We start from the raw sequence: 20,628 nt of genomic DNA on the forward strand, positions 1-20,628 counted from the left end.
GTAGGCCAGAGGTGAAGGGGGTGAGAAGATTCACCAGGGACAGAGTGGCGAGCAGAACAGGTGGATTGACTGAAATACACTGCTGAAGGCAGCAGCGGGCGAGATAGGAGAGGTCTGCTGCGCCATGTGGGTCAGCTACCTGGCTGGGGATCAAACTCATGCCGAAGTGGCTGGTGATAGCTTGCTTAATGGCACTGAGACTTTAACCCCTGCACCACCAGGGAGGCCCTCTGCACAGATATTTTTGACTTCTGGAGAAGGGCATTCCTGGGAGGAGCCTTGGCTCTATAAGTGAGGAAATGTAGGTCGAGATAGAAAAAGGACTTGCTCACTTGGCTCTGGCAAGACTGTAATTCTGTTGTCTGAATACCTTGCCCTGTGCCAGTTTTCACTGCATCAGGCCTCCAGTGTGTGCAGAAAGACTTCTCTGAGATGGCTGTGGCAGGGCTGAAGGAGCATTTGCTGCCTGGGCAGTGACAGAACAGAAGGGACAGGGAGAGAAGGCTCCAGCCTGGAAATGATTCCTTCGAACTGAATTATGTGCCTGTTCCCTGCTGGAGGCCTCTTTGGGGAAACCCTCCTAGACTCCTGGTTGAATTGGGGGAGGAGCATGTAAATAAATCTGGGGTGGATCCCTCTAGAGGGAGAGAGGTTTGCCTGCATTGGAGGGATGGTTGAAGACCGGTGGGCGAGCAGGGGTGGGAGCCCAGCAGCTCTCACTGAGAGAAATGTATTCCAAAATAGGACAGGATCATTTTTCTGTGTTCTTGGGAAGGGATTTAAGTTTTGGTGGTAAGCAGGGATGGTGAATAAGGGTAGCAGATGAGACCAGAGGAGAGGAAAAGGTAGGGGATTTTTTGTGAGTATTTGGCTGCTTGGCTTTGGCTCAGTTGCTTGAGACAGCCTTTGCCACAGAATCAGTGTGGTTGCTCTGGCAACAGGGCGGTTGTTGCTAGGCACAGAGCGCTAGTTTACCATCCAGAGACTGCTGCTGTGACATGTACAGGAGGTTGTCACATTGCCTCAGAGCTCTGAGGTGTTCAGGGTCTGGATCCCAGCTGGCAGCTCTCCCCTCTTCTCCGCACCAGTTCTGGGTCTCGTCTGCACTCCTTATCTGCCCTGCCAATTCTCTGACCATATATGTCATTTTTGGGGCCCTAGGAATGCAGCCGACTTAGAGCAGCCTCTTCTCTGGAGTTGGATTGAGTAGATTGAATTGCAGCTCCCCCCACTTCACCCAGATAGCTTGTGATAGGAGAGGGCCCTGCTTCGGTCGGGCTGAGAGCAGAAGCTGCTGCCCCGGGCTCAGAAGGCCACATCCTTGAGGCCAGACCTCAGACCTGGGCAGACCAGTTTCAGAGCTGGGTCTTCTCCCCTCCCCGTCCTGCTGTAGCTGCTGGTCCCTTTCCCACCTCCTGGTTCTCAGCACTCTGCATGTCATGGAATTCCCCTCGCCCATGTGTGCCCCTCAATCTTTAGGGCAGTCTGTTTGCTTTCCCACCTTGTAATCAGCATCAGGAACTCCCACAGATTAGAGTGGGTGGGAGGCCTGAGGAGCCTACAGATTTTCCGCTGTCACTAGCAGGCAGATTCCATCCCCTGCTTCTGGTTCCTATCCTGTGGCAAACCCAGCGGGTTCCCTGGCCACGGCCTTTTTTTCTGGGCTCCTGTGGTCCCTAATGCCTCCTCTTCCCCAGGCCAGGAATCAGAGATGGAATAAGCTGGGGGCCATGGCTGACCTTTTGCAAGAACAGGTATTGGAGCATCGCGTGCTCCTTAGATTCTCGAAGCCTCTCTGCCCTGTTACTGCTGGGGCCTGGGGAGCTGCTGTGCTCTGTGACCACTGGGAAGACCCCTGTGACCACTCTACCTTCTGCATCAGGGACTGCATGGCTGAACCAGCTGGGTGGTGGGCATTGGGGGCCTGGCACAGCTCTTCCCTATCCAGCTGGGGGACCTAAAGACAGGCTTGAGCTGTGCCATCCTCTGCCCCAGCTGCCATTCCTGGCAACTTGCCAGAAAACTGTGGAGCCAGGAGAGTCGGAGCTTCATGAAACTCTTGGCAGAGATGAGAATTGTTGAGGAACAGGGGTGAGGCGGGGCTGGTAGCAGAAGGGCTTATTGAAGAAGTTAGAGGGGAAAAAGGTGTCACTGACCTGCCACCCCTACCCATCTCCCAGGTTTCTCTTCAGGTTGTGTGGGGTGAGGCTGTGGGGGACAAGTTTGAAAAATGGACCCGCTCTCAGAACTGCAGGACGATTTGACTCTGGATGACACCAGCCAGGCCCTGAACCAGCTGAAGTTGGCTTCCATCGATGAGAAGAACTGGCCCTCAGACGAAATGCCCGACTTTCCCAAGTCAGGTGGGCACTGCCAGACCTCAGGCAGCCCCAGGCACCTTCAAGTGGGAGACCCCCTTCCTGCTGAAGGGGCACACCGAGAAGGGAGGATGAGGGCCAGCAGACCAGCCCTGGGGTGGGGCTGGGAGCAGAAGGGGGGAGGATCAAGAGCACAATTCTCAGGGAGAACTGAGGGCCAAGGCCCCCAGATTATCCCCCTACTTTGCCCTATTCTTCAGATGACTCCAAAAGCAGCTCGCCAGAACCCATCACGCACCTCAAGTGGGATGACCCTTACTATGACATCGCCCGGCACCAGATCGTGGAGGTGGCAGGTGAGCACGGCCAGGGCCTCACCTTTTTCTTCACTTTCTTCACTCCTGGCTTAAGGAAGCCAGCCCCTCAGGCCGAAGGGGACGGGACTGGAAGCGGGTGGCGCCCTCTCTGTGGTCTGACCCCGACCCTGGGGCTCCTGAGCACTTGCACCATTCTTTAAAAATGACAGACTTGATTGTGAGGGCCACTTGGTCTGTCCCGCTGCAGCCACATTCTGACATGTGACTCATTGTCTTCGCTGGCTGATGCTATGTGGGAAGAGGCCGGCCTAGTGGCTTTGAGGTCAGCAAGCCCTGGGTTTGATTTCCAGCTCTGCTCTCTCAACTCATTTCCTCCACGCTGGGTGGTTAATTGTATTACACTAGTGATTGATATGTCGGGCTTAGCCCGGAGGTGGAACATAGCTGGCCCCGAATATGTGGTTATTTGCCTCCCTTCTCTTTGCCTTGATGTCACCTTTTCCAGTCCATCAGTAACCTGGGAGCAGGGAGATGCCAGTCCCTCCTGGGAAACCCCACCTCCAAGAAGGTCTGGAATGGCACGCCTCCTTCTGGCAGATGAGCTACCCTGCTGAGAAGGGGTGCAGAACCTCCCTCCCACTTCAGGTCACCCTCTCAGGAAGCTCCCACCCTTCTATCCACAGCGCAGGACCCAGAAGACTCCAGCAGCAGGGGAGGCAGCAAAGATGTTGATAACCTGGTTTCTACCCTTAGGCGCCTACTGCAGGAAAAGGAAACTGGAATGATAAGATCCTGGGTCTTTCCCCTAATGTTTGTCTGAGCCCAGGCAGCTGTAAGCAAGGGTCATCGCAGACGCACTGGGGTGAGCAAGGGGAACTAGGTAGCATATGACCCTGGAGCCCTGTGTGGTGTCGGCAGAGGTGAGCGTGGAGGCATCTGGCAACAGGAGAGCAACGGGGAGAGCCGCCTCTCCTGAATGTGATCTCAGAGTGGGGGGGGGGGGGGCAGGTGTGAGGGTTGCTCGAACAAAAGGGGTTTCCATGGCATCTGTGTCCCTGGCACCTTAGCTAGACCTCTCTCACCCTACAGAAGCAAGGGTTAGAGTTCTTTCTTGGTCTGACCCTGGCCTGGGCACAGGAGAGTCTCCTGTAGGTTCAGAACCTTCTCTCTCCAGAGATGGACCTGATTGGGGTGTGGGGGTGTCTGATGTGAAGGAAACTATCGTGATATCCTTCTGGTCCATGTGGCCAAATCACAAGGCCAAGCAGGAAAGGCTGCTCCTGGCCCCATGGGTCTCCTCTCAGCTGCAACATGTTTCTGTTTCCCCAGGGTGTGATGAGCCTGAGGGGGCCCAGCCAGGTAGGTGTGTCCATCCTGGCTCTCTGCACTTGGCCTCTCTGGGCTGTGAATCAGGAAGGGTTCTCGGTGGAGGCCCGGTGGGGCCAGCTTAATTGCAGCCCCACTCCCGGGAGTCGGGAACTGCAGTGCCTGGGAACCAGAAGAAGCAAGGATTTGTAGGAGATTCGATTGGCTGGAGATTCATCCAGAGCCCGAAGGAAAAGGAGCTCCAAGTAAGGGTGGGACCTTGTCCTTAGGGAGCAGAGGGAGCTGTGGGCTGGCCTGCATGTTGGCACCTCTATCCCGAGGTGAGGCCTGTTTCTGGGTCCCATGGCTGTGCCTCGCTGGTGAGAGGCGTTTGAATTGGCACCGCCAGAGTCGAGGCTGTTTGGTAAGACCGTGGTGACTGGGAGGCCAGAGAAAGAGCCCATGTTGAAAGGGCGGATGTCCCCAGCTCCTCTGCAGCCCCTGTTTCCCTTGCTGTGGCGGCTGTCTTGCCCCTTGGTCCAAGTTCTACCCAGTCCAAGTGGGTTCTTCCTAGCGTTATGCTGGTAAACATTTCACAGTTGGCCCTCTGGAAAGAAAAGCAAAGACATTTATTTGTAGATTCGTGATTTCTTCCACAGATTTCAAGCTACTGACGTGATGTCAGCGGGCTTGCAGAATTTCTGACAATTTAACAAATGTGTGAGCCTACTGGAGCATGGGGGCTCAGTCCCCTCCCCCTTCTCCTTGGTCAGCAGGTCGTGGGTGGGGCTGCTTCCCAGAATGCCTGCTGTTGCTGATTAACTCCCGGGCCCCTGGGAGAGTTCCCGAGCTCCTGATCCGTATCTGGGGAATGCACAGGCTTCATTCTCAGGCGGCTGGTCTTTTCCTGGTGCTTTCCACAGATGCTCCCCCCTCCTCCTCACTGAGCCCTTTCCCCGTGCTCTGGGGACTTCGGAGCTGCCAGCTACTCTCTTCCTGCAGTCTCCAGGGAGAGCAGGAGGGGAGTTGGCGTCCTGGTACATGCGCCCTCTGTAGCAGCACTCATCTGCCTGTTGTCAAATGCCCGAACCACCCCAGGACTTGGGCTTTGGGACTCCACTCCATCGAGGGCAGGGCAGTGCCTCAACCATAGGCCTGCCACGGCTCATTCGTCCTGTCTGGGAATCTCGCCAACAGACTCTCGCTGGCCCCCGCCCTGTCCTGGCTTCTTTCCACTTGCACGTATAGAACACTGTTCTGGAGTGAGGCCCGCAGTCAGCATTGAGGACTCAGTGAGGGAAAACACTCTCCTTCAGGGAACTTACAGCCAGTGAAGTGGTGCTCAGACCCGGTCCGAGTCTCTCTGAGAGTGTGAAATGTGGCCCTTTCAGCCTAGAAAAAATGTGCGTGTGTTTGTAATATTTTTCATGTACCATCATGGTACTGGGGGGTTTCTCATGCATATGGGGAGCCCTTGTTGAAAGCCCAGGTTTTGCCTTTACCAGGTGCCACAGCTGAGAATTGGAGCCACGGGCCCTGGCCCTCCCCAGCTGCCAGTTCCCTGTTCTGTAAATACCAGAGCTGTATGAGCTTAGAATTTCTGCTCTGCCAAGGTCCTTAAGCTACCCACAACGAGGGTGGTGAAGGTCAAGGGACAGGGATGCAAAGAACCTTTTGGAGTCCCACATGCTCCTCCGGCACTTCCCCCGCATCCTGGGTATTTCCCCTCCTCCAGGGGCACAGGCAGATGATGTCCCTCCCCTCACAGGCTGCTGGTAGTAACCCAGGGGTTTCTGAAACTCCAGATTATACATGAAGCTGAACTGGCCAGTCTCACCCTTTGTCGCTGCCCCCTGCCAGTGTGTGTTTCTCAACGGGGTCCGAGCCTATGGGTGAATCAGAGCAGGCCCCAGAGCCACACTGAGCTGGCGTGAGAGGAACCTGGGACATCAGAATCTAGGCTAGGGTATGAAGAAAAGCTTGTGGCACCTGCTCCTTCAAAATAGACCCACTGCTGGATGGAGCTGCACCTCACACAGCCTTGCACAGGGTCCTCCGCCTGGAAGTCTGGTGGAATTCTGTGCAAGGCTCTGGGAAACACTGTCTTAAGTAGTCTCATAACCTAGATGTCACACACACAGTGCCGACCTGTGGCCTGTGCAGGTTGCCGACACTTGTTAAATAACAAGACAGGTGCTGGATTCTGGGCCAGCACAGAGAGTCGAAGATGGAGAAGACCGAGTCTCTGCCCTCGAGGTGCTCTCAGCCAGTAGAGGAGACAGACTCAGGCCCAGAAGCAGCTACACAGGAGAGTCGCATGTCATGACGCAGATGGCTAGTGGTGTGTGCTGGCGGCCATGGAAAGGGGACTCGTAACCTGTCTAGGGAAAGGAGAGGACACAGCTTCTGCAAGGCAATTTTACCAGAGGTGTTATCCTAGAGAGGTGGGGAGCAGAATTGTCTACAGAAAACCCTATTGCATGAGAACCAGCAGAGGCTCGCTGGTCTAGACAGCACTGCAAGTGCCTCTGTTGGAGGTGTGCATGGAGAGTCAGCCTGGAGAGTGCCAGGAGCCATTCCAAGGAACAGGATTGGGGCCTGAGAATATATCTGGGATGCAGTGCAGGAGGGGGAGAGGAGTCAAGGAAGGACAGGCGGGTGTTTATAAATCTCCAGGGCTAGAAGTTGGAGTACTTTAGGATAAGAAAACAGAACCTTCTGGGATGTTGGGCCAGACCTCAAACCTTGGAGGAAATTCTTGGAGGGTCCTGGCTAGGCCCTGTCAAGGGCCAATAGAGGGTGGGCAGTGTTTTGGGTGGAGATGGGAGAGTTGGAGGGGCTGATTGAGAAGCTGGACATCAGATGGCTGGGAATAAGGTGCTATGTCAGGCCAGAGCACTGGCCAGGCTGCTCTCGGGGACTGGGCCTCCCTGCCCACACTCCAGAAGCCCCCTCCCCAGCCCAAGAACAAAGGGCCAGAGCCTTTGCAATCTCTTTGGAAGATTGCAAATTCTTGGGTGAAGCCGCCAAGAAGGATTATCAAAATCAGGGCCTGTTAAATATGGAGGAGACACTCAGCCAGCATGGGGGCTTCCCGGTCCTCAGAGGGGATGGAGGCAGACTCACCACATCTCCTGGGTCGTATCAGTGGGCTTTTTATTTGCCTGTGAAGCAGTGAGGATTTGGCAAGTGTGTGGTTTGGTTTCTGGAGAGGTGTGAAGGTGGAGATGAAGGATGTCTCTAGGCCATGGGAGTAAGGACCAAGCCTTGTCCCCATTGAGCTTTGCTTGGGGTCCCTGATCCATGCTGGCCCTCAACGGACATCTCCCATTGAGAGAGAAGTCACCTATGTCTTAGGAGCTCCCCAGCCTCATGACAAAGCCACATGGTGAGACCATCAAACAGTAGCTAGTTTTCCACAAACATCCCGAGGATCCTACACCCAGATGAGCATCTTCCCAAAGCACTACCAACTCCTCTGAACTCCATGTTCTTTAGAAAACCCCTAATGAGAAGGAATATAATTTTCAGAAATGTTCAGAAGTCATTTAGAGCCAAATGTGGTCAGAAATTTTAATAATAAAACCAGAAGATGTCGTCAGTGGTCAAAAATGAGGAGTGACTGTTAAGTTATCAGGCTGGTTTCCTCAATGCCCTCAGACTTGCTGAGAAGCTTTGAGAAACTTTTCAAACACATGCCACTCAGGAGGAGTGCTTCTAGAGTAAGCTCGGACTTTCAAGATGACGGGCAAGATAACTGGTTTAGTGGGTGTGGCTTTTTTTTTTTTTTCTCAAAGTGAAATTTACAAAACATAAAATTAGCCTTTTAAAAGTGTACAGTTCAGGGGTGTTTGTACATTCACAGTGTTGTGAAATCACTACTTCTCTCTAGTCCCAAAATTTCATCCATACCCACACCAAATCCCATATCCACAAGCCCTCAGTCCCCATTCTGCCTCTAGCGGCACCTGGCAACCAACCACTCATTTGCTTACCGTCTTCATGGGTTTGCCTGTTTTCTACAGCTCATGCAAATGGAACCATACTATATATGCCTTTTGTGCCAACTTCCTTCACTTCCCATGATGTTTTCACATTCACTCATGTGGCGTACTTCATCCCTTTGTGTAACTGACAAGGTCCCACTGCATGGGCCATTTTAATTTTTTTGAAGACTTATTAATGCATACAAGATCTGGGGTGCAGGCCAGAGATGCGGGGGGTGAGAGGATTCACCAGAGACAGAGCGGGGAACAGAACAGGCAGACTGACTGAAATACACTGCTGAGGGGAGCAGTGGGCAAGACAGGAGAGGTCTGCCTCACCATGTGGGTTGCTCCCTGCCCAGCCGGGGATCGAACTCATGCTGCAGAGGCTGTGGATTGCTTCATAGTGCTGTGCTCAACCTTTTGCGCCATCAGGGAGGCCCTCCACATTTTCTTGATCCATCCCTCCAGAGATGGGCATTTGGGCTGTTTCCATCGAAGGTGGTTTTTTAAAACTTACGTTATTTTTCATACCCCAGCTTGGTTAGCCCTGGGAACAACTGTCCTTCTGTCTTTAGGGACGTACCCTTGAGTGCATGTGACTGCCCTGAGGTCTGGCTGCATAGGCTGCTCTGACCCTGGACTGGACAGCGCGGCCTCCAGACCTAGCACCCATCAGTTCCTCAGCCCACTCTCTGCTCTCATCTTCTACCCACTGTGCTCCACCTTTCTCCACACCCAGGAGATGACAAGTATGGACGGAAGATCATTGTGTTCAGTGCCTGCCGAATGCCCCCGAGCCACCAGCTGGACCACAGCAAGCTCCTGGGGTGAGTGCCCATGGAGAAGCTTGGGGGGTCTGTGCCAGATCCGATAGAGCCTGATGGTTTTCCTCACCACCCCTCCTGCCTACGGCTACCAGGCCACCTCCCTCTCTGTCTCCTCTCTTCCCCAGCGGGAACTATTTACATTTGGAGGAGCTTACTGGGCTGGGGTTAGACCTGGTTTTCAGTCCTGCAACTTCTGTGTGACCTTGGCAGGTGTCTTGTGTCTTCATCGTAAGCCTCTTTTTTGTCCCCATGGGTGACAATAATACGGTGAGATACTAAGAAAATGCTTGGAAAAGTATAATAAACATGGTCTAAGTGTGATGATTAAAATGATAGGGTGCACCTGCTGTGATGCTGCTGATAATCATTTCATGAGTAATTAGTGCAATCTTATTTTCTGACAAACTTGGTGCCTGCCAGTGACTTCTACACCTATCTGGGTTCCATCAGCCAAATATACCTAATAGCTGTGGTTGATCTAGAAATTGCCTGCTGCCAGGTCAAAGGCTGATTGAAAGCAGAAGTTTGAGAGATAAGAGTTCCTCAGTGAGCCAGGCTTGGACCCAAGTCATAAATGGGACCTCCACAGAGGCCGAGCTGTAACCAGCTTCCTCTTCCCACTTCTCAGCATGCACAGTTCCCATCATGCCCTGGCCGGTTTAACACACTCCCTGAAATTGAAAATGTCCACTCTGCCCACATCAGCCTTTTAGGGTCCTGAATGGTTGTGGGGGAGAGGGATCAGAGACAGGCCAAGGGAGCAGCAGTAGGGAAGGGCCCAAGGGCTGAGTCTGTTGCCTTGTATGAGTTCTTTCTCTTTGGCCTCCTGAACCCTCTTCCTGCCACTCCTCAGCTAGGCAGGCAGAGGCTTGTCTAGGACCATCACGTGGCCCAGCCCAGAATAGTCCAAGGAGCCAGCCTGAGGGTGCCTGAGTCACATGCCCTCCCCTCTGACTAGGCAGGTGACAAACACCACATAGATAATAGTCTGAATGGGAGGAATTCAGGGGATGGGGATGGGAAGGCACCCAGTCTTTAGGAAAGAGCCTATGGAGGAGACTGCACCCACACTCTGGGACTTCCTCAGGCTTCAGGGAGCCCGCTGCATCTGCCCTGTCTGTCCCCCAGCCCTTCCCGGAGGCTCTGCCTCCCCCACAGGGCCTCCCCGTGTCCAGAGCAGGGGTCATCTCCTTTTGGATCTGCCCTGTCCTCTTGTTTTCAGTCAGGTTATGTCAGACTTGGCTTTTCCCAGCTGATGCACCCTGATCCGGGGGTTTGATTTTAAAAGTGCCTGAAGCTTGGATTCAGAAGACCCAAAAACTTCAGCTCTCTTACCAGTGGTGTGTTCGGAGACAGGTCTTTTCCGAACCCTAAAAAAATAGAAACTGTGACCATTTCAAAGGGTTGTTGTGGGCATTAGGGATGAGAACATACATCAAATGTCACCATGTGCATTTGTAGAGGATTGTAAATTCCAAGGAAAGTGACAGTATCGGTAACTATAAAAAACAGACTCCCGCAAATCCACCACCCAGAGAGAAAAGCGCTGTTAAGATTTTAGTTACACACGTCCCTTCTTTTTCTGTAGCATATATAGAACTCCCTGGCCAGTTTTCAACCTTATATAACATTATTATCTTCTGAGCATTAAACACTCTTCAAGGACATCCTTTAAAAACACCTTAACATATACTGTGTCTACAGAAATGTGATCAAATGTCTGCCACTTGAATTTTCAAAAATTGATCACACCCATATCACCTACACCCACAACTTCCCTTTGTTCTTCCAGTCACTACCCCAATGGGTAGGCGCTGTTCTGACATCTAACTTCACAGATCAGTTTTGTCTGCAGAAACATCCTGTGAGGTGGTCTATTTATAGACATCCTTTGATTTATTTAACCAGCTCCCAGTTGTTGGACAGTTTGCTCGCTGCTCAATTTTTTTTTTTTCCGTTATAAAACAAGCTACACTGAACAGCCTAGAATACAAACATTGTCTACTCACTTCTGATTCTTTCCTTAGGATAAATTGCTGAATATATGATTTTATAAGGTCAAAGATCATGAACTGTGAACCCTTTAAAGCTTCTGATAAGCCTCATTTTATTGCCCTCCAAAAGGCCATGACCGTATCTTCACAACAGGCTTTGCTGTTTTGTAGTTGCAAAGTACCATCTTTTGATATGATAGCTCTTTGCAAATTGTAACATGCTCAATGTGTATAAGTGATAAATAGTTGCACAGTTGGTAACAATTGGAACCATCATCATAACCCAGCATTAGCCGCTCCACATGCCCAGCCCAGACCCCACAGCCCACGTGTCTAGGTTGCCCTCTCTGGGTTAGGTCCGTGTGCATGTGGGTACTTAGTCAAATCCTTAGGCATTTCCCCAGGCTCCTGCCCAACCTCCCCTTAGAAGCCCTTAGCATTCCTGCTGCCTCGCCTCCCAGCCTGGAGTGCTAATCCGGTGGGCCTGCGAGATGTTGGCCAGAGGTAAAGAGGGTTTTCCGGACTCCCCTCCCTTCCTGAAATCCCAGCTCACGCCCTTCATACTTCTCCACTTCACATGGGCTCTCACCACCTCTGTGTGTGTGTCGGGATGGTTGGTTGTTGCAAGCAGGGGGAACCTGAGGTGTGGCTCTTTAGTTCAGAAAAAGCCCAGTGATTGGAGAAGAGGAGAGGACCCTCTGGCCACCCTGGTCCCCTCTCACGGACACAATGTTTTACAGTCTGTGCCTGGAGTTCAAGTGTAAAAGGCAGAGTGGACCCATGGTCAAGAATACAGGCTGTGGACTTAGTTCACTCAGTCTCCACCACCAGCTGTGTGACCTTGGATAAACGCTTGGCCCTCATTGCCTCACCTGTACAAGGAAAGCAAGAGATAGTTATGCAAAGAGCTTGGCAGATGCTAAAAGCTCAATATTGATAAGTGATGACTATATGGAAGGGAAATATTTCCTTTTTTTTTTTTTTAAAAAAAGATTTATTTTTTATTTATACAATAGCTGGGGTACAGGCCAGAGGTGCGGAAGGGTGAGAAGATTCACCAGAGACAAAGTGGGGAGCAGAACAGGCAGACCGACTGAAATACACTGCTGAGGGGAGCAGCGGGTGTGACCGGAGAGGTCTGCCACACCATGTGGGAATCTCCGTGGCTGGCTGGGAATCGAACCCACGCTACAGAGGCTGAGGACAGCTTCACAGTGCTGCGCTCAACCCTCTGCGCCACTGGGGAGGCCCCAGAAATATTCCCATTTTCACTGTAGGAATGTGAGGGCTCCAGTGAGAGTCCTGAGTCCTGGTCTGCTGACTTCTAGTCGGTGCTCAGAATTGATAGTTGTTGATGCTGCTATTCCCCTGCCCAGCCACAGCCCCAAACCTCCTCTACAGCATAAGACTGATTATGAAGCTGAATAGTCAGCCCAGGGGAGGAGAGTGGGGAAGGGCTGTGGAGTAAGCAGATTCCAGGGGCTCTGGGGTCTGTCTTAATGGGCCACACTTGTGTACGGGTGGGCTTGACAGGCTGACCTTGCCCCCTGAAGGTACCTGAAGCACACCCTGGACCAGTATGTGGAGAGCGACTACACGCTGCTCTACCTGCACCACGGCTTGACCAGCGACAACAAGCCCTCCCTCAGCTGGCTCCGAGATGCCTACCGGGAGTTTGACCGCAAGTGGGTTGGGCCTGGGGTGGGGCGCTTCAGGGCCTGAGGCAGGTGGCTCTGGAGCCAGCAGCTCTGCCAGGTTCTGGGCTCTTCTGCTTGGGTGGGAGCTCATTCCATGAGGCTGATGCCTCTGCCTGGGGAATCAAAAAGAATCTGAAGTCGAATGGCCTGGGACGAACTCCCGGTTTCTCTGCTGCTCGCTCCGTGACCTGTCAGGTTACCTAACTTCTGAGCCTCCATTTCCTAATCTGTAAAATGGGACCCCAGAGGCACTGTCACCACCCAGTCTTGCTGGGTTGTCAAATCAGAAAAGATACATTCGGAACCTGGCTCTGGGCTTCCCTACCTCCCTCACCCCTGAGTTCCATTCTGCCTCTGCAGGTATAAGAAGAATATCAAGGCCCTGTACATTGTGCACCCCACTATGTTCATCAAGACCCTGCTCATCCTCTTTAAGCCCATCATCAGGTGTGTAGGCTTGCCGCCCCTGCGACTCTGAAGCCAGTGCCTGGGGAGGCCAAGCAACTTGGGGACAGCCCAGGTTGGGGCTAAGGCTTCTGTTTGACTTGGGTAGGCTGCTGGGGGGAATGCAGGCCTACCCCCAACCCATGCCCTTGCCTCCATCGGCAGCTTCAAGTTTGGGCAGAAGATCTTTTACGTGAACTACCTGAGTGAGCTGAGTGAGCATGTGAAGCTGGAGCAACTGGGGATCCCTCGCCAAGTGCTCAAGTGAGACTGGGGTGGTGTGTGCCCAGGGACATACATGAACACGTGCATATTTGTTGGGGCAGGAAGGCTGAGAACCCCTGGGTAAACAGAGGAAGACAATACAATGACGAGAGATGGCGTATGGGTGAGAAGAACAAGTTCAAATCTCACTCCAGCCACTTAAAAGCTCTATGAACGCCCCTTGCTGAAGTGCTTGCTTTCTTGTCTGTAAGAACAGGGCTGCTAGGAGGAGGGAATGGCGTGCCTGTGTGTAAAACAGCAGTGAGTTCCTGACAAACAGGAGTAACAGTGACTACGGAACAGCCAGAAGGCCTGACCTTCCTTCTGTCCTCAGGCATGACGACTTCCTGAAATCCACACAGAAGAGCCCCGCCACAGCCCCCAAGCCCATGCCACCACGCCCCCCCCTTCCCAACCAGCAGTTTGGGGTCTCATTGCAGCAGTGAGTATGGAAAGGCGGCAGACCTGGGGCTGGCTGCTGGGTGCCGGGAAGGGCTGCGGCCTGGCTCACTGCTCTTGTTCCCACAGCCTCCAGGAGAAGAACCCAGAGCAGGAGCCCATTCCACTCGTGCTCCGGGAGACCGTCGCCTTCCTGCAGGCCCACGGTGCGTGCAGGGCCCTGCAGCGCCGTCAGCCGCCTCCCTTGCTGGCCTCCTGCCCCCTTAGCTGGTTTTCCCCTTCCCCGGGAACCCGCTGGGCAGCTGAGAGAGGGCCCACATGTACCAGCACCCACAGAGACCATTACTGGAACCCCCAGACAGAGACTGGGTTAGGGAGTTGACACAGTAGCCCAAAGCGCCAAGACTCACCAGCCCCACTGTTTCCCAGCTCTCACCACTGAGGGGATTTTCCGGAGGTCTGCCAACACCCAAGTTGTAAAAGAGGTGCAGCAGAAGTACAACATGGGTGAGTGGGCCAGGGCTGTGCCCAGTCCCCAAGGCCGGTTAAGACCCACGGGTGGGGGTGGTGTGGTGTGTGTGTGTATGTGTGTGTGCACGCATGCTTGTCACAGCAGAACTGGGGGCACGTGCTTGACTCTTAGGGCTTCTCTACCCTCTGCCCTGTGAACCAAGTGTCCCAGGCCTGCTGCCTCATCAGTTAGGCTCCCGGGGCCTGGGCACAGGTTCATTTGGAGTCAAGCAGTGACTGTGGCATGACTGGGGGGGGCTCACTCCACCCAGATAGCTTGAACCTGCATCCCTGTGTCACAGAGGAGGGGAAGAAGTCCAGTGCAAGAGGGGGCTCCCTGGGAGGAGAGGGCTTAGACCGGAGCTGAGGGTGAAGCCGGGCAGTGGGAGCTGCTGGCCTGCAGGCTGGTCCGGCTCCTCTCCACCCTCCTCCTCCCGCCCTCTCCCCAGGCATGCCTGTGGACTTCGACCAGTACAACGAGTTGCACCTGCCTGCGGTCATCCTCAAGACCTTCCTCCGGGAGCTTCCTGAACCCCTGCTCACCTTTGACCTCTACCCGCATGTAGTGGGCTTCCTCAGTGAGTGCCCCTCACCTCCCTCCTCAGCTCTGTGCTTCTGCTGGGTCGGGGCTGGACTCAGAGCAGGCGGGTTTGGCCTGGCTTCCAAGAGAAGCCTGGTTGGGGTGTCCCTGCTGGCCTCGGGTCAGGGCTTCCCAAACAGCGCGGCCCAGGGCCCCTGTAACCTGGGCCCCATTCGTCACAGACATCGATGAGAGCCAGAGAGTGGAGGTGACGCTGCAGGTCCTCCGGACGCTGCCCGAGGAGAACTACCAGGTGCTTCGCTTCCTGACTGCCTTCCTGGTGCAGGTGAGACCTGGGCCTCAGCCTCCACTGCTCACCTGCGGGACAGAGGAGGAGCTGCCACACTTGCTACTCCCCAGTGGTTGCTGGGCTTCCTGATGCAACCCCGATTTCCTCCACAGATTTCTGCCCACTGTGACCAGAATAAGATGACCAACACCAACCTGGCTGTCGTCTTCGGCCCTAACCTGCTGTGGGCCAAGGATGCCGCCATCACCCTCAAGGCCATTAATCCCATCAACACCTTTACCAAGTTCCTCCTGGATCATCAAGGGGAGTTGTTCCCTAGCCCTGACTCCCAGGGCCGCTGAGTGCAGCCCCTGCCCCTCAGCCCCCTTCTGATAGCCCCAGTTTGGATGCCCTCCTGGCTTCAGCCTAACAGGAGCCCGGGGCTCCTGCCATGAAGGGGCCATGAGGCCCCTGGGAGATAAAAACAGGAGCCAGCCAACAGTGCAGCTCCGCCTCCCCTTTCTGTCAGCCCACCTCTGGCCCTGGAGGCCTCGCTGTTACAAGACATTCCCTCGCCTTAGACTTCTCACTGCCTTCGTAGTTCCCTGCTCCTGCGGGCTCTCCAGAGCTGGCCTTGACTCGGCAGGAGGAGGACCAGCCCCAGCACCTGGTCTTCCGCTCTCTCCTGCCTCTCCCTGGCAACTGCAGATGCCAAAATCACTGCCGGCTGGGCTGGTAGCTGGGGCTGGGCCTCCCCCTCCTGACTGCTGGGGAAGGAAAGGCTGAGCTGGCTTGGGCTGGCCCTGCTGAGGGTACGTCTTGTCTGGGTGAACACCCAATGCCAGCACCACTTCTGTCCTCTTCCACCGCTCAGCCTTGGGATTTCCATGTCTAAGGAGTGCCAAGGCTGGAGTCTGCTTCCTATTTCTGACTCTTCCACTTGGCCTGGGTCAGCCTTTTACAAGTGGTCCTGGCCTCAGGTGTCCTAGCCTGCGGTTCTGCTAGGACTGGCAGCTTGGATGAAGCAGTGAGTCTCAGCAACCCTCCCCACAGGTGTCTGCTCTGACCTGTGACAAGCAGTTTCAGTTCCCCTAGACCTCGCCTCCCTCCCGCTTGGACAGCTCCTGGGCTTCAGGCTCTTGTGGACATGTCTGTGGTGGTCACACTGGTCCCAGCTCTGGCCTGATTCAGTGCCTCTGGATCTGTGGTGGCCCCTTTCTCCAGCTGGGGGCTCCTGGAGGGGCTGGCAGAGACTTCGCTAATGCCATCGGCCCCTGCCAAGTATGTTCCCACCACCTCCCCAGGGGCCAGGGAGCTCTAGGGCCTTGTCTTTCAGAAAACCCACCCCCAAGAATGAATGATATTCCTTCCTGGTGAATCCTGGGGACCTCCACTTCCAGTGACCTTGTCCCCTGGCCGCAGAGAAGTATCTGCACAGTGGCCCTGCCCCCACTGCCTTGCCAGAGCCTGCAGGGAGTGGGGGGAGCCCCTGCTGACCAGCCCGGGCTGAGTCCACCTCACTGGGCTCTCCCCCCAGGGCACTGGCTTGTCAGGACTCCTGGGCCCTGAAGGGGCTGCTGTCCTGTCAGTTCCTGTCTGTGGCCCTGGCCAGGCCTTTCTGCCCTCCTTTGTATATCAGGTGTTGCTCCCAGCCTCTTTACTGGGGATTCTCATGGGTCGTTGGTCTTCTGTCCCCCTGCCCCACGGGCCTGTGTACCTGGGGGAGGGTTGGTACTGTGAATCAAGTGTTCACACTCACTGACTTCCTTGGCACCAATCATGTACTTCACCTTTGCACTTTTTGTATTTCAATAAAAATGGAGATGGAGAAGTGGGCGTGGAGGTCCAGAACTGGGAGGGAAGGATGCTGAGGTGGTTGAAGAGCACACGGGCTGGGGCTGAGTGGGCAGAGGTTTTGGGTCATCTTCCATGCTTACAAGTGGGAGCAGTCACCATCCATTTTTGCACCCCAGCATTCTAGCTGGCCACCATGTGCTGAACCCCAAGACCAGGCCCTCCTCTGTTCCCAAGTGAGTGTGCTGTGGGCAACACTGTATGCCCAGGGTTGGAATCCTTCACCAGCTCAACCTGGTAGCAGTCACGTCACTGCCTAGATTGCTTAGCTTCTCTGAGGATCAGAACTAGCGTGTGTGAGGCACTCAACAGTGGCCAATAGTTGGGCAAAGTGATGGTCCCGGCCTCACGGAGCAGATCCTCCCCCTCCCCCCGAGAACCTGGGCTGTTTCCACCTGCTACCTTGTCATAGGAGGCTATGAAAGACCCTCTCCCTTCCCTCTTTCAAGCAGCTTTGCCTTAAAGGTTGAGGTGATTAAGTTTTTTTGTGTATTTTACCATAATTTAAAGAAGAAATGGGTTGTCACTGGGAGGGCAGGCCACTTGGCACAGAGAAGGTCGAGCTCCAGCTGCTGCTGCTGGCCCGTTGACTGCAGCCAGGAGGGTATGGTGGCCTGATGCGGGCCTGTTCTTTTTTTATCCTCATGATTCTTTTTCTCCTCAAGCAGTATTGTGAAGACGTGGTTATAAACAGTCTACAACAGTGGCCTTCATCCGGGTAGCATGAACAGAAGCCACCGGGAGCCTGGTTCTGCTCAGCACTAAGCTGGGCGATTGTTTTGAAGCGCGCAGCAGTGACCCAGGAAAAGCAAGTAGGGAGCAAGGGGAGCCGGAGACTGGAAAAGCTGTTTACTTGGGCTGGGCTTCTGGCAGGGCTTCTGCTGAGTGACTCAAAAGTCAGTTTTCCCCGGCCTTAGCAACAGCAGTCTCTGGGGTGGGGGGAGTGGAGGGAGATGTTTTAAAGGGGTAGTACATTCTTGTCAGATTTGGGGCAACTGAATTTAATTTTAAGGGGATGCCAACTGAAGGTGGGGACATCAGGAACAATCTTCACCACTTCTGACCCAGGGGCAGCGGCTCTCCTGACTGGCTGCATGGTCAGGTATCATGGGCAATGTCAAGCAGTTTACTAATAAGCAAGCGCTCCCAGGGCCCTGGTGTGGGCTGAGTTCTAGAATTTTCTAACTGGCCCCTTTCTGTCCTGGCACCTGGTTTCAGTCCAAAAGTGGGGAGGTCAACCAGCCAGCAGTTGCCTGGGTCTGTCAGGCAGTTAGTCTCCTGCCTCTAGAACTGACCCTGCCTCTGGGACATAGGCTCCCTTCCCGCCACTTTCAACACAAACCAGGAGGCAGGGACTTGAGTTGCCAGGACTGAGATATCTGCACTGAAGTCCCTGGGACCAGGCTGGAATAGCCTCTGGGGGCTCTTCTACTTTTCAGAGACTGCCCCAAGCCCTGGCTGTGTGACAGATCAGGGCAGCTAAACAAACTTGCATGGGCTCCTTCCTGCTGCTCACTCAATTAGCAGATGCCATGCAGCTCAGGAAGCCCCATACTCCCAGCCCAGTTTCTGCTAGAACATGGCAGACAGAGGGATAGAGAGTGGATGACGAAGGCCTACTTTTTTATGGAGACTTTTCTGTGGGAAGACACATGCACAACAACTTCATATACACTAGCTCACTGCATGTTCACATACAAGCCCCAGAAATGGCAACATTACAGCTCTCACAGGCTTCTGGACCAGACCAAGGAGAGGTGCACAGCCGGTGAGCAGCCAAGCTCCCAAATTCCAAAGGGCCTGATGCCACACCTCCCCTTCCAGGGAGCCTGCTGCTCCGGACCTATACAGAAGTGGGAGTGGGCCAGGGTATTAGACAACTTGCAGGACAGAAAGCTGTAAAGTACAGAAAAAATTTATTGGAAATCTCTTAATACATTGTAAAGTATAGCTCAATATTTCCAAACAAGGTAGGCTGGAGGACAGGGGACTCTGCCATCTGGAGACAGAAGGCTGGCCCCAGCCCTGTCCGGGGGTGCTGCAGGAGTCAGCCTAGGCCTCACACCTTTTATTGTAAGGGTTGAGGGGCAGGGCTGGCCTTGACAGTTGCTCTGCTCCTCCCAGGCTCAGCTCAAAGTCAGGGCTCAGCCTCCCTTGTCCTTTCACTGGCGGGGTCCTGAGAAAGGCTGCGGCCTGCAGGGGCCAACAGGTAGGGGTCAAGGAGAACTGTTTTGGACAATGGCTAACAAGCCTTTCCATGCAAGGCCTTGGAAGGAGGGCAGTGGCTGAGAGATTGGGGGGCAGTCGATCAGCAACCTACCCGGGGCCTTGGGGCTAAGTTTGGATTGGTTTTGCAGGCCATGGGTATGCTCCGGCCCAAAACTAGGAGGAGGCCATTTGGACACCACTGCTGGGAACATTTCTTTGTGACAGCAGAAGGCATGCACAGGCGGCTGAGCCAGCATCTGCGCCCGATCCCGCCCCTGGGTCAGCCTTGTAGGTGGGAACAGTGTCACATGCAGTTTATTAACAAGCAGCTGGGGCCGCCTGCTCTACTCAAGACCAGCTGCTGCCAAGGAGTGCCCCATGGGCCAGGAGAGATGGGCAGGCGGGCCTCATGTGCCTTGGCAGGACTACCATGTAGGTAGTCCCCTGGAGAGGGGCTGACGATCGGTGGGGAGGCTAGGCACTTGACTTATTCAAGTACAAGACCTGGAGACTAAGTCAGCGTAGGCCCAGCTCTGGTTTCTCAATAAGGAACCAATCCGACCAGTAAACCTCAGGGCAGGGGACAGACCTGGGAGTGAGGGACGATGGTGGCAGGTGCAGGTTGAAGAAGGAAACAGCCCATAACCCAGCCTGGAGAAACAGAACAGGTGCCCCAGAGGCGAAGCCAGTCTGGCCTCTCCAGGTGAGTTGGGGAGGGGTCACATTTAGCACCCAGGACTTCCCGGGCTGCCAGAACAGAGTCGATCACTTGGCAGAAGCTGAAGATTCAAGGTTCTCACCAAGAATATATAGGTGTCCAAGGTAAAGCCTGTTGTCAGTTCAAACGCAGTGGCCTGGGTGGTTCTGTTGCCCTCAGCCAGCCCATTCTTGGACAACGCCTTATACATATGGGAAGGAAGCTCCTCAGAGCAGCAACCCGGAACCTGACGAACCTCCACTGGAGGAGGCGCCGCCCCAGGAAGAGGCCCTCCACCTTCCCCAAATGAAAAACAGCTAGCCTCAAACATATTTTCTCTATAAAATATCTGATTTCTCTGAAAGTAATAAATATTTACTTGTTCTAGAACCAAGGAGCAGCAATAGGAGAGAGGAAAAAGAAGATTTGCTGTGACTCCCAACAACACAGGATTCTGCTGCGCGTGGCTGAGGAGCTGAGCACAGGCAGCCACCAGGGCCGCACGGCCCTCTGTCAAGGGACGGGCTGACAACCATCACAGGTGGGAACGGCCGACTGTGGAGTTCTCGTCACCTAGGGCAGGAGGCCTGTCACACTGCCAAAGATGCAGACACAGGCGCAGAGAGAGGAAAGAAGATACCAGAGCTAAAGTTAGAGACGACGCAGAGAGCCTTCCTTCCTCCTTCCAGCATGGTCTCCTTCCTCTTTCTGCCGCCATGCCTCTGGCCACCAGCTGGAATGTTGCGTGGTTGATGGTATGGCAGGCAAGAGAGGGGCCGGTGGTAAGGCAGACCCGGCCAGGAGGCTGGCAGCAGGACGAGCGATGACAGCCCATGTGGAGCAGCTGATGATGGCGCTGGAAGCAGATGGCCTGGCTGAGGGCCCTTTTGTTAGAAAGGGGCTTCCCATCTCCAAGGCCAGAGGGTGAGTTCTCTCAGGTGCTACTGGGCTTGGCTGCGGTCATGGAGTCTCCAGGAGGTGCAAGAGCGGGACTTC

At 54.3% G+C, this 20,628-nt stretch overlaps 1 protein-coding gene across 1 annotated transcript; it reads left to right on the top strand.

The window, feature by feature from the left end:
* Nucleotides 1-2,230: 2,230 nt before the first annotated feature.
* ARHGAP1 (Rho GTPase activating protein 1) lies at nt 2,231-15,235 on the top strand (the record flags this gene model as incomplete). Its single annotated transcript, XM_084235468.1, has 13 exons — nt 2,231-2,363; nt 2,579-2,674; nt 3,965-3,994; nt 8,669-8,756; nt 12,304-12,435; nt 12,808-12,894; nt 13,057-13,155; nt 13,490-13,597; nt 13,684-13,760; nt 13,984-14,061; nt 14,514-14,642; nt 14,827-14,930; nt 15,047-15,235. The coding sequence occupies 13 exons, from the start codon at nt 2,231-2,233 to the stop codon at nt 15,233-15,235; spliced, it is 1,350 nt and encodes a 449-aa protein (XP_084091594.1).
* Between the last annotated feature and the right edge of the window lie 5,393 nt (nt 15,236-20,628).

The sequence above is a fragment of the Talpa europaea genome (genome assembly GCF_964194135.1).
Source record: "Talpa europaea genome assembly, chromosome: 1".
NCBI classification, from domain to species: domain Eukaryota; kingdom Metazoa; phylum Chordata; class Mammalia; order Eulipotyphla; family Talpidae; genus Talpa; species Talpa europaea.